The sequence below is a fragment of the Triturus cristatus genome, chromosome 8 (assembly GCF_964204655.1).
Source record: "Triturus cristatus chromosome 8, aTriCri1.1, whole genome shotgun sequence".
NCBI classification, from domain to species: domain Eukaryota; kingdom Metazoa; phylum Chordata; class Amphibia; order Caudata; family Salamandridae; genus Triturus; species Triturus cristatus.
In genome coordinates this window covers 1,408,106,747-1,408,120,666 of record NC_140591.1, presented here as the reverse complement: position 1 = coordinate 1,408,120,666, position 13,920 = coordinate 1,408,106,747, and the positions used below count along the sequence as shown (strand labels likewise).

The window sequence follows — 13,920 nt, the reverse complement described above, 5'->3', positions numbered from 1 at the left end:
GGGATATTATATCTATCCATCTATCTCTAGATATATATATATATATACACACACACACACACACACACACACACACACACACACACACACACACACACACACACACACACACACACACACATCCCGTTTTGGCTTATGGTTGGAAAGCAGGATGTATGTGGAGATATATGAAGCAGAGGATGTGTAGAGAGGCAGGGCCAGACTGGGACAGAAAATAAGCCCAGGTACCAAAATAGAAGTGAACCATTTAGTCCATTAGATTGCTAAAAAGTTGTCCATATTTACAAATTGGGGCAGTTTTTAATTCTGTTTAAGTGTTTTTCAAGGTATGGAAGACTGCATGGAGTTGAGCTTAATGCAGACAAAGTTTGTGAGAATATAATTATAAATCACATGTGAATCTGGGCCCAGCAGAGCAGAAAACAGGCCCACAAACAGTCAAACTATGGCTTACACGCCGTCCAGTCAGACCAGTCCCTCTGGGGGAGCAACACAGAAGAAAGACAGGGTCTGTAGATAATGAGTAACTAGTTTTAACATTGTTTTCTGCCGATTTAGTTCAGACAGTAAAGAGCTCCTACCTGGAGTCTATGGCTAATTCAGATCCAAACGTTAGGTCAGTGAATGCCCCATACATTTGTCTCCAAAAGGAACAATGCTTACCGTGTGGACAAATAATCGTAGGCTCCTAACAGAAACAAAACGACCTACCACTGTGACTGGAAGCCTCTTCTGGAACGGTGACTGGGAAGGGGGGCACTGGGGAAGGGGTGCCAGAAGTTGGAAGATACTCCGAATTAATAGATAGATTTGAGGAGTGAGAAGGGGTGGGACCTGAAAAAAAACCAACCCCCAAGATCTATGACCACCTTGTATGGTATTACAACTTTGCGTAATATACGGAAATGTTGATGTACCGGTTTGATCTGGTAGGCTTGCAATGATGCCTAGTGGAACCTAGATTTGGAGAGCACCACTTTTGCCCACCTGCACTCATGTTACCTGGAGAATGTAAGACAAGCTTTTCAGGGGATTCCCCAAGGTGGGGACCATGATTACTTACCTTGTGTTGACATAGCCATGGATATATAGAAGGCACACCTAACCCGGGGACATGCAGGAAGCACGGCATGGTTAAAAAGGTTCTTCTTAAATTACGTAGGGCAGTTGGATTTCCGAAGACACAGGGTAGGCCATTCCAACACTGGACCCCCATAACTTGCCTGTAATAGCCCTTCCATTAAACTAAGTGAGAATAAGCCAATTCTTGCCCCTTGATGTCAAAGGATGGCAGTGGGGGTAGGAAGTCCTCTCGGATATCCACTGGACCAACCCATTTCTATGAACAATTTTATAAATCTGAAAAGGAGCCCATAATTTAATCCAATAGGCAATTGGATGTTAATGAAGCCTGCGAAGGAAAGGGCTAACATGTTTCCAACGATTGATACCTGTCCCAACCAAGGCGGCCATATTGTGCATCTTTCGAATAAAAACAAGTATTATTTTAGTTGCATTAGTGTAGAGGGTGCTACAATAATCAAGCGGAGGAACGGACTACAGCTCGAGCAATGGCTTGCTCCTCTTCTCACGAGAGAGATCTGAATTTTGTTTTTAATCGAGTAAGAACATTGCACATCAGCAGTCCTTTAAATGGTCAGGTATTTTGCGGTACTGAGTAAGGAATATGCTACTTACCAGTATGCAGCTGTTCTTGGCATGTAGAGCTGCAGAGTTGTACACTTTGCATAGATCGCCATCTGGTGTTGGGCCCGGATGTTTGCAGTTTGTTTTTGTTCTTTGGACAGTCTTTGGAAGTCACGAGTTCGGTGACTCCTCCTTCGGTCCGTACTGCGCATGGGCTTCGGCTCCATCCTCAGATTGTTTTTCGCCAGCAGGGAAATGATGGAGCGTAGTAATAACAGTGAGAAACCCATGTGTGTTGTATCTAAATAAGATAGACTGGAACGGATACAGGTAGCCGGGGAGGCGGGTGGGCGTGTACAACTCTGCAGCTCTACATGCCAAGAACAGATGCATACTGGTAAGTAGCATATTCCGTTCGAGGCATATGAGCTGCAGATTGTACACTTTGCATAGATTATATAGCAGTACCCAACCTTAGCGGCGACCATCGGTATCCGTTGCAGCGGTTTGAAATAGTGTCTTTAGTACAGCCTGGCCCACAGTAGCTTGTTGCTTGGAGTGCACGTCTACACAGTAATGTTTTGTGAAGGTGTGCGGTGTTGACCATGTGGCTGCTTTGCAGATGTCATCTAAGGGTATGTTCCCTAGAAAAGCCATAGAAGCCCCTAACTTTCTTGTAGAGTGGGCTTTAGGTGGAACAGATAATGTTCTTTTTGCCTTTTGATAGCAAATTTGTATGCACTTTACAATCCACCTAGCTATCCCTGATTTAGAGATGGGGTTGCCTTTATGCGGTGGAGAGAAGGAGAAACAATTGTTTAGTCTTCCTGAAAGGTTGCGTTCTTTGTACGTAGTACAGTAAAGCCCTCTTAGCATCAAGTGTATGTAGAGCCCTTTCCGCAATAGACTGAGGTTGCGAGAAAAAGACAGGTAATTCCACCGATTGATTGAGATGGAAGGGGGAAATGACCTTGGGCAGAAATTTTGGATTCGTACGAAGTATCACTTTGCTGTGATGTATTTGTAAGAAGGGTTCCTGTATAGTGAACACTTGTATTTCGCTAAACCCTTCTGAGGGAAGGGATAGCTACTAGAAAAGCGGTTTTCCAGGTGAGGAACTGTAGCTCACATTTATGCAGTGGTTCGAAGGGCGGACCCATTAGCCTTGTAAGAACTACATTTAGATTCCATACAGGAGAAGGCGGTGCCCTGGGTGGAATTATGCGTTTAAGGGCTTCCATAAAGGCTTTAATAGCGGGCACCCTGAACAGTGATAAATGCTGTCTGTTTTGCAGGTAAGCAGCAATCGCTGTTAGGTGTAGGCGTATGGAAGAATATGCCAGGGTACACCTTTGAAGATGGAGCAGATAGCATATGATGTGCTGTATGGATGCATCTAAAGGGTTGATTGTATTGTTACGGCAGTAAACAACAAATCTCTTCCACTTTGCGGCATAACATGCTCGAGTGGTAGGACGTCTGGCTTCCCTGATAATGTTCATGCAATCAGGGGGAAGATTAAGGTATCCAAATTCTAAGATTTCAGGAGCCAGATCGCAAGGTTGAGCTGCGCTGGGTCCGGGTGTCTGATTTCTCCATGGTTCTGAGTTAGGAGGCATGGGGACAGGTGCAGTTTTTGGTGTGGTACCACTGAGAGCTGTAGTAGTGTGGTGTACCACGGCTGCCTGGCCCATGTTGGGGCTACCAGAATGAGCGTGAGGGAGTGCTGTTGCAGTTTCCTGACCACTAATGGAATTAGTGGGAGAGGTGGAAAGGCGTATGCAAATCTGCCTGACCAGTTCATCCATATCGCATTGCCTTTGGACAATGGGTGTGGGTATCTGGCGGCGAAGCTTGGGCATTTTTTGTGTTCGTGGGTGGCGAAGAGGTCTATCTGAGGATGCCCCCACTTGTGGAAGAATGGGCGAAGAACTTGTGGATGCAGTTCCCATTCGTGATTTGTTGCGTTTGTCTGCTGAGCAGATCTGCCATGGTGTTTTGTATGCCTGGGACGTGCTGTGCCAGGAGAAAGATGTTTTGTGGAATTGCCCATCTCCATATGCTCTGGGCTAAGCGGGAGAGCTGGGGAGAGTGTGTCCCCCCCTGTTTTTGAATATAATACATTGCAGTCATATTGTCTGTGCGAATGAGGACTGCTTTGGCTGAAATCTGTTTTTGAAAGGATTTTAGGGCTAGAAAGATCGCCAAGAGCTCCAGATGGTTGATGTGGAGCGATTTTTGCTGTGGCGTCCATAGACCTTACATTGTGAGGTGTAGGAGGTGCGCTCCCCAGCCGGAGAGCGATGCGTCCGCTGTTAGAATTACCTGAGGAACCGGGTCCAGGAACGGCCGCCCTTTGGAAAGGTTTGTGGTGTTCCACCACTGCAGAGAGTGATGGGTGCGGCCGTCCACCAACACCAGATCCGTTAGCTGTCCCTGGGCCTGGTTCCACTGTCGTGCTAGGCACTCTTGGAGTGGACGCATGTGGAGTCTTGCATGGGGCACTATGAAAATGCAAGATGCCATCATCCCTATTAGCTTCATGAACACCCTCGCTGGGAGAGAGTGCTGAGCAATGAACGTTTGGCGCAAGGCTTGTATTCTTGCGATCCTGGCTGAGTTGGGATAGGCTATACCTTTGGAGGTGTCTATAGTGGCCCCGAGATATTGCTTTGTGTGAGATGGTACGAGGTGGGACTTTTGGTAGTTCACCGTGAAGCCTAGCTGGTGGAGCAGTTGGATGGTGCTGTTTGTATGTTGCACACATTGGTCGTAGGACGCGGCTTTTATCAGCCAGTCGTCTAAGTAAGGGAAGACGTGAATATGTTGACGTCTGCGGTGTGCTGCTACTACAGCTAGGCATTTGGTAAACACCCGTGGTGCGGTGGTGACCCCGAAGGGGAGAACCGTGAATTGGTAATGCTGACCGTCCACCACAAACCTGAGGTACTTCCTGTGAGAAGGGTGTATTGGAATATGAAAGTATGCGTCTTTCAGATCCAAGGTAGTGAGAAAGTCTCCCTGACAGAGGAGTGGGAGGACTTGTTGTAGGGTGACCATGTGGAAATGGTCTGAATGTATGTATGCATTTAGAGGCCGGAGGTCCAAAATGGGCCGGAGGGTCCCGTCTTTTTTCGGTATTAGAAAATACAGAGAGTAGACCCCTAAATTTTGCTGATTGACGGGGACCTGCTCGATAGCGTGTTTTTGGAGGAGGGAGATCACCTCCTGTTTGAGCAGTGTGGAATGTTCCTGTGACATTGGACGGTGCCTTGGTGGGATATTGGGTGGGGTAGATGTTAGCTCGAGACAGTACCCTGACCGAATAATCTGGGTCACCCATTTGTCCGATGTTATGGACTCCCAGGCGTGGATAAAGTGTCGCAGTCTGCCCCTGACCGGAGTGGGATGGTCTGGGGGGAGCGAGGGGAAGGCATTGTGCGGGCGGTGTGGCAGAACGGGTGGTGTTAGTTTTGCCCCTGCCCTTATTGTTGTTGCCCCTGTATCCACCCCTTTGGCAGCCCTTTGAGAAGGTGTTTTGAGGAGGGGACTTGTAGGAGGTAGAGGCGCTATCGGTGGAGTAGCCTCTGCCTGTGCTACGAAAGGACGAACGCCGAAAGGAGCGTTTAGGGGTCTGGGATTGTAATGCCCCCATAGACTTTGCTGTGTCCGTGTCCTTTTTCATTTTCTCTAATGCATTGTCCACCTTTGGCCCAAAGAGGTGTTGTTGGTCAAAGGGGTGATTTAGTATGGATGCCTGGACTTCTGGCTTGAACCCTGAGATCCTGAGCCAGGCATGACGGCGAAGCAGGACACTAGTATTTATGGCTCTAGAAGCAGTGTCTGCTGCATCGAGGGCACACCGACCTCCATCAGGTGTGTAACCTTTGCCTCTCTCCAGAACACGAAGCCAGAGACTGCCCCGCCTGTAAGTCTTTTCGATCAAAAAAGACCATCCAGGATCGAAGAGCTCGACGCACCATGGCGCACTCATCGACCGCGGCTCCACCGGACATCTTCGGAGACGACACCGGGGCTTCGGGGCAACAACACACGAGTACTCACGACCCTCTGCGCCGGTGTGATGTCCTCCAGGTCGGAGTCGTCGGCCTCAGAAGCGCTGACGATGTCTTCCTCCTGCTCGGTGTGTTGTTGCCCCGAAGCCCCGGTGTCGTCTCCGAAGATGTCCGGTGGAGCCGCGGTCGATGAGTGCGCCATGGTGCGTCGAGCTCTTCGATGCCGGATGGTCTTTTTTGATCGAAAAGACTTACAGGCGGGGCAGTCTCTGGCCTCGTGTTCTGGAGAGAGGCAAAGGTTACACACCTGATGAAGGTCGGTGTGGGGAAATTTAGACCCACATTTTGGGCACTTTTTGAACGGAGTCCTTTCCATCGGCCGGGACCGGAGTCGAGGAGGGCCCGAAGGCCGGTGCCGATGTGTGGAATCGAGAAAAGTACCTCTACGAGAGATGAAGAAGCTCGATGAACGAGGATTTTCCGTCGAGGCTGGAACCGTAAAAGTTCGAAGCCGGAGCACGAAGTATCACATCCGAGCCCGATGGCGGAAAAAAACAATCTGAGGATGGAGCCGAAGCCCATGCGCAGTACGGACCGAAGGAGGAGTCACCCAACTCGTGACTTCCAAAGACTGTCCAAAGAACAAAAACAAACTGCAAACATCCGGGCCCAACACCAGATTGCGATCTATGCAAAGTGTACAATCTGCAGCTCATATGCCTCGAACCATCATTTCTTTAAAATGAAAGGGAGAGTAACTGCACCTCTCAACACTTGTGCAATATTTTTTAAGGGAGAGTACCGGAACTTCTCAGGAGCAAACAGGTAGAGTAAAGAGTGAGTACCTGCATTTTTATATTTCTATTTAAAGCGCTGGAGCCTCGCAGGCTTGGCCCACCCCTGATTGTATACTAACTGGGCTGCGCTTGGAGGCGCTGAGGCGGTGTACGAAAGGCAGCGGGTGCCTCGACACGGCACTCCTGCTTAGAAATGTAACTGTGTAACATTGTGCTATACAACTGGTGTGCACGTAGAGCGCTCAGGTCTACCTCGGGCTATATATTATGCAAAAAATAAATTAAACTGCCGGTTCTGCTGAGGATTGGGGAAGTCCAGCCCGATCTGGTTCTCAGGCGGCAGCGAGCATTTAACCATGCGCTGTCCTGAAACAGACTATCTGAAAACGGAGAGCTGCAGCACCAACTTCTCTTTGAAAGGGGGGAGCACTAACACCAGTTCTTTCGCCCTCCAGCGCTTTGGTAATTCCCCGACTAAGGGGAAGTCAGCCATATACATGCAAACAGTAAAGCAGTAACAGAGCAGGGAAGAAATTGTCCCCAAAGAATAGATAAACAACCATAGCGTAATGATACAGTACTTAGTCCCTGCTCTGTGGGAGGAACGAAAGAGAAAAGGAGGGACAAATAGGCAGACTGACCTCTACCTTCCAAGGATTTTTATAGGACATTGAAACAAACAAATGAAAGCAGCGGGCGGAGTTTAATCCCACACAGCATTATATAACTATATAGTAAAGTATATACAAGAGGTCAAAAGCTCGACCTAAGACTTGACAAATTAAAAGTAATGCAGTTATAGGTGTTTTTTACCAAAGTATCATTGAAATAAATGTATTTTGATAGATCAGAAGTCCAAAACTAAAACTTAACTGTACCTTTGAGCAGCCCCCATTTTTACATGATGTTCCGATCTTTATTTCTCCACTGTCATTGCCTGTGGAAATGAAGCAAACTTCTTAGAACTTTCGCAATCCAAATAGGTCAAGATAGAACTTGGTTCTAAAGCACAAAATAATTGTATTACCAAAAAAGAAACACTCGTCAGAAAATATCAACTGGTCTGGTTGCAAATATTCAAGAAACCATTCAGCAGATAAATAGGAATCTCATAGTTCTGCAGTGGCATTGAGCCAGGTTACGGAAGTGCATGAGCCCCATCCTAAAGAGCAGTGTGGCATTGGATAGGTGAATTCTGCAACCTCGTCCCTGATAACATCGGTTTATCAGTAGCGCAAGCACAGAGAAGAGTTGAATTTTTTTTTACAAAAGCCACTAGACACCATAAGGCCCTTGCCCGGCTGCTAGAATGTACAATGCACTTCCCAATCTCTTTCGGCCAAGACTGCAGTCACAAAGGACTAATCGTGACAGCTTCTAAGAAAGCACTTTGGACTGTAAGCTACTTGTGAATCCAGAAATTAGTACTCTGTGAGCAGGTGCTGTGCTTGGCTATCGGTCCTATATGGTTGTTTTGTATTCCCGATTATATGTCTATACCCTCCTCGTGCCAAGTACAAGTTATAATGTAATGCGTCAAAACATTAAATTTAAATGAGGAAATTAACGCTAATGCAACTGACAGTTCGATTCTTTTATAAACGACCACAGCACAATATTTTTGGGGAATCACCTGGCTGCTTTAAGTAGATTTTTTGGCCCACACCACCCTGCAATGATATGCCTTGACCCTGCTATCTCTTGAAAGTCACACCTAAAACATAAGGTACTTGGCAATTCAGTGAACAACATTTAGTACCTAATTTTTGTGTTACAATGACAGCAGGAATACTGGTTGTGAAGACTGCTTAACTGGCCTTAGGTCACAGAACTAGCCTTACACCAACTGTGTCATAACTTCCTGAAAATCCCACACATCCCCACCAAACAACAAAGGTACCATTCTCATGGTAACCAGTGGCTACATGACTACCAAGGTGACAGATCACAAGAGGCAGAACAAACTAGGTGGGCAGCCCACTTTCTGGGCAGAAGACGCAGGGCTAGAGGGAGGAGTTACAAAGGTTATGAACTTCGATTTGGTTGAACGCAGACTCTAATTCGAAGGTCTCCAAGGAGATTAGTTCAATGGTATGCTCTTGCAGTCCGAAAGAACAGAGTTTGAAAAGAAATGCCAGGCTCCATACTGTCGGATTGGAGTACCTGCTCCTACTGCAGATTGTAGCATTATAAGTGCTGTACTACAAAATGCAAAACTAAGTGAGTTAAGAGCTAAGATCATACAAAAAGGTTCCTCTGCTGGCCACCTGTCAGATGCCTTGCATTAAAATTTGTTTTGGAATAAACAAAAAAATGAATGATTAAATATTACTGCTCCGACCATGATTCATGGCAGACTAGGTAAATCTAAAGAGAGTATTGTAATATTCCTCATACCTATCCTGTGGATTAGTAAAAAAAAAAAGTTAAGACTGAACTCTTTGAGACACTGTTGTATTATAAAATGCTTCATTTCCAAATATAGGAACCTTGCAAATTACCATGCTCTGAGCGTATCCATGTGTAAACAGCTTTTGAACTTCTTAGAAGAAAACATAAATTAAATGTCTCTTATGAGAACGTCTTACCATTCTGCTCTTGCTCATTCTCTGTGCACAATTTCAGTTTATCTAATGCTTGCATCAGCGAAGACGATACTTTGAACTGCAATCTTGTGGAAGGCTCATCTGGACTGAAAAACAAATACATTACAAAGAAATCATCTTTCAAAGTAAAACATCTCTAAATATAAAAATAAAGATCAACCTAATAAGTCATATTCCACAAATTTCACAGTATTTCTTAAAACAAAGCTGGCAGGGATTCACCGTTTCAGAACTGCATAACTGACTTGATTAAGCAGGGTTTTTTTTAATGCGGATTGCCAGCAGGTGTAATACGCCCATTCTTCATACAAGGAAGGTGAGAAAGACCAATGTGTACAGATTCATGAAGGATGTGGAAGCGATTAGCAATGTGGCTATTCCTAGAATCCCTGTGGCCTTCAACTCCACCACTATCCTTTCTTGTATCCCCACTAATGTTTACAGCGACTGATCTGTGCTCTGCCTTGTTTTCCATACCCATTCACTAAAGAGACAATTGCTCTTCGCATTCTCATTCATCCGATCTCAACTTTTGTGGTGGAGACTTTCTCTAGGCTTTGCCGAGTCTCCTGCGATCTTTTGTCAAGCTTTAATGAAGGATTTGGACACTTTGGCCTTACATGGTGGCTCTACTCTAATGCAGTACATTGAGGATTCATTGTTGACCTCCTCAATCAATGAATTGGCTAAGAAAGAAGGCTTCAAAAGAAAAATTGCAATTTTGACTCCCAATTTGTATAACATGTTAGGCTTCTATGAGCCATCCAGAGTGCCAGGTTTTCTTTTGCACAGCAAAGTATTTTAAAATCAGATGATGTAGAGGAATGGCTTAAACAGTTTCAAGGTATGCTTACTTTCCAGGATGACACACCATAGGCCCTCAGACATACCTCATGCATAGCCCACATGACAACTGATTTTCACTAAATGCACACGGGACATAGCAGATCCTCACAAGAGGTACTGTGTACATGTTCAACTCACCACTCTATTGCAAAGGATATTTCCATAGCAAACCACTAAGTAGGAGAAGTCACTGTTCAAACAAATCTGTTAGAGTCTAGTCATGGCCTGCTGGGTTGTTTACAAGTCTATCGTCCAAACCGACTGCAATTTCTACTAGGCTAGTGACAACAGATCATAGCCTCTCATCTCCGAAAGAACAAGGAATCTTTAGATACTTTAAGAGGAATCCTGCATACAAGGTGAATAAACTCCTAATCATGGCAATGATTATCTCTGCTCAGGTGAAGTCGAAAGGGTAGAAAATACTGATTCTGAAAGGCTTGCACTCATCTCAAAGCTGGGCCTCTTTTGGAAATACAGAGCACATCAAGCCTTTGTGCTTCCTATGCACTGCTCTCAGTGTTACCAGAGATCTGCCTGACACCTTACTAAGCCTTTAAGACACATATGCCCGGCAACTAGAGGCCAATATTGCAAGAAGATGGATCAGTCTCTATTGTTAATCCATTGCTTATCTACACAAAGAGGTAACACTTTCCAGCATTCTCTAGCCTTGCAGCAGGATAACCACTTATTTAAGGTACCAAAGTATGTTAGACCATTTTATCGCGATCTACAAAAACCTAAATATTGTCATAAAAAGGAATGACATCTGAAGGTAGGCTAGGGAACGAATGATGAGTGGGAAATGAAGTAGGAAAGAGAAATGAAAAAGTAGGAAACGGCAAACCAATTGACGAAAACAAAAGAATGAAAATAAGCAAGAAAGTTCAGAAAAAAGAAGAAACACAGAAATAATGAAGATCGTAAAAGGGAGTAGTTGACATTTTTGGGACCTCAGTAATTACGAAAGAAAAGAAAGGGAAAACAAGAATAAAATTAAGGGAAATTTCTTTAGAGGTAAACAACCAGAAGCAAATCTGGAAATGTCTAGCAAAAGAACAGAATGGGGTTAAGGACAGTAAATGAAGAATGTTCAGCAAGAGAAGAGAATGGGACTAAAGATGATTAAAGTGGCAGTAATTAGCTGATTTTTGTTAGGAAGAGAAAAGAGAATGTTGAAAAGATGCGGGCACATAGCATTAGCTATCCCAAAAAAAAGATACCTATTCACCAAGCGGATGACTAGTTACATACCTGGGCCTTTTGATCAATTCCACTGGCTTTGGAGCGCGAATAATATGCTCCTGGAATTTAGGTTTCAGTTCAGACAACTCTTTTTTCTCAGATGTTATGCTGACTTCTGGTTTTACTGGTTCAGGGGGCTTTTCATGGTTATGAGGACCCTTTGTACACCCCTGCATTAAAAAATATTTATGCATAAAGCAGACATTTAAAACAGGTTTTTTTCTTCTCTTTAATCATACTACACCGTAAGGCTAAATTTACACACTCATTGCAACCTTATTGGAAAAGAAAATAAATATACAGAGATGCACCAACTATAAATGTAATTAAAACTTTTTTTTATATACATGTAGAAAGCGGGGTGGTGAGTCCTGTGCAGTTAAACTTTATCTTTTATTTGGTCAGCAGTGTCAGATTAAAAAAAACACAACAGAAAATAGCATGGGAAAGTTCCTGGAACATTTTTAAATAACAGATTTCATGACACATCCCTATCTTTTCTCAAAACAGAATGTGATATATATCTATTTATCTCTATCAAACCAAATCCTTTCGTTCTTTTAAGATTCCCTGATAAATGGAAACAGGAACGGACTCCACTTTCTTGTGCGATATTTATTTCTTTATTGATTAGTGCGCTGTGCCGCCATGACGCGTTTTGGCTTATATATACGTAAGTGCCAATCGGTTACCAACGTTTTAATGCTCATTGTACTCTACCTCATGTTGTGTACCACTCCTTTTGGTTCCTAATGTACAGGTCTAGTATTAATATTCTCTGTATATTGTATTTTGCACTTGCACTTTTAATGTCTCCGACCGAAATAAATAAAGTTGAATGATGATAATATATATACACACAATACTCCCATACTCCCAGTACTATACCTTTTGCCCAAACTACATAAAGATCCCATAAGACCTTCCGGGCGTTCGATTGTGTCATCAAGAGGCAGTGTAGCAGAACATGGATCGAAATACGTGGACCATTTCCTCAGAGACTATGTCATGAAATTACCCAGTTAAATCAGGGACACTTAAGATTTTTTGAACAAAATACAAGATATGCAGTGGGAGGAAGATTCCTTGCTTATCACTTTAGACGTACAATCTCTGTACACTATTATCGATCACCAACAAGGGTTGGAGGCATGCGCCCATTACCTCAATACCAGACCAGTTAGATTTCGTGAGCACAGTCAGTTGTTGTTGGACATGATAGAATACTGTCTGACCAACAACATCTTCATGTTCAACTGCATTCTTTACAGGCAAATCAACGGGACAGCCATGGGATCCTGCTTTGCTCTCAGTTTTGCTGGGAGGAAGACATTTTAGCAGATCCCAATCTGTCCGGTGATTTTGTACATGTGTCGATGTGGTTAAGGTACATCAACGACCTTTTCATTGTATGGAGAGGTTCTGAAGACGAAGCTAACAAGTTCATTGATAAACTGAATGCCAACAATTGCAATCTGGCAGCATCAGTAAGAGCAAAGCAGAGTATCTGGACGTTAGTCTTGAGGTTAAACAGAGCCAGGTGCACACTGCCTTGTTCAGGAAGGCCACAGCAGGGAACAGTGTGCTACACGCCCTCAGCAGCCATCCAGAGGCTCTTAAATGGAGTATACATTATGGCGAGCTGCTGAGGGCGAAAAGAAACTGCAACACTGAGGAGGCTTACCAGCGTGAGAGTAAGGCCATGATCGAACTCTTCAAGACAAGAGGGTACCCTTATTGGTTACTTAGGAAAGCCAAAGAGAGAGCAGATGGTATAGAAAGAGCCCAGACCATCTCTGAAATGACTACCATGCCCAAGGATGACACTGAAGACAGTACGAGAATCATCATGATATACAGCTCAGACTCTAGAGACAAACGCATTTTGGACAGGAACTGGGATATTCTCAAATGTGATAACATCGGTGACAGCATCCCTGAGAGACCTAGTATTACATACAGGAGAGGCAGGAATGTTAGGGATATGTTAGTACACAGCAACATCACCATTATCCCAAGAGGTACGAACATGGCCTTAGTGGTTTCTTTCCGTGTGGCCACTGCAAGGCCTGTAGGAACAGCACATTTCGTAATCAGGCTACCTACAATGGTGTTAATAAGAGCATCTCACAATTCCTAACCTGTAGCTCTACTTTCGTCATTTATGCCTTTGAATGCCCTTGCAATCTCTGGTATACAGGCAGCACTACGCTCATGGCAAAAAAAAACGCATATTAGAGCACAGTAGAGTGATAAACAACAATGATGAGAAATACCCTGTAGCTCGATACTTTCGAGAGAAACACTACTCTAATTCATCTCTCATGGGTTTTTTTCATTTTAGAACAGATTGCCAGGAACACCAGAGGAGGTAATCGGGTTTTAAAACTCAGACAGAGAGAGAGTCCAAACTCCTTGTTGAGTTCCAAATCAAGACACAAATGAAGATGAGGAGCTAGCTATACATTTGAAAGAATTTTAGATTTACCTGTACCTCACCACGTTTGATCCCCTCTGAGACTTATCTATAGATTGCCATACTTACCAGTAGTCTCACCTTCTCTCATTTTTTCGATCTCTTTTTGCGGTCTTCTTTGACCTGTTTTCAACCTTTTTTGTCTTTTTTTCAACCTTTTTCCCCCTCATGATCTCCCTCCTTTACCCTCTTCCAGCATGTGCATTAGAATGGAAAGTTACGATTTGTTTTTAAATATCACAGTTATTTGCATTGTTTTACAATGCTAGTTCACTAATTTTTCT

At 44.2% G+C, this 13,920-nt stretch overlaps 1 protein-coding gene across 2 annotated transcripts in view; it reads right to left on the bottom strand.

Annotated features, from left to right (window-relative positions):
• CHORDC1 (cysteine and histidine rich domain containing 1) overlaps window positions 1-13,920 on the bottom strand; it is a 134,385-nt gene that overhangs the window by 74,311 nt on the left and 46,154 nt on the right. For both annotated transcript variants that reach the window (XM_085623132.1, XM_085623131.1), the window contains 3 exons: window positions 11,170-11,330; window positions 9,049-9,152; window positions 7,339-7,397 (listed from right to left, as the gene is read on the bottom strand). In XM_085623132.1, coding sequence (XP_085479258.1) covers window positions 7,339-7,397; window positions 9,049-9,152; window positions 11,170-11,330 — 324 coding nt within the window. The remainder of the gene's footprint in view (window positions 1-7,338; window positions 7,398-9,048; window positions 9,153-11,169; window positions 11,331-13,920) is intronic.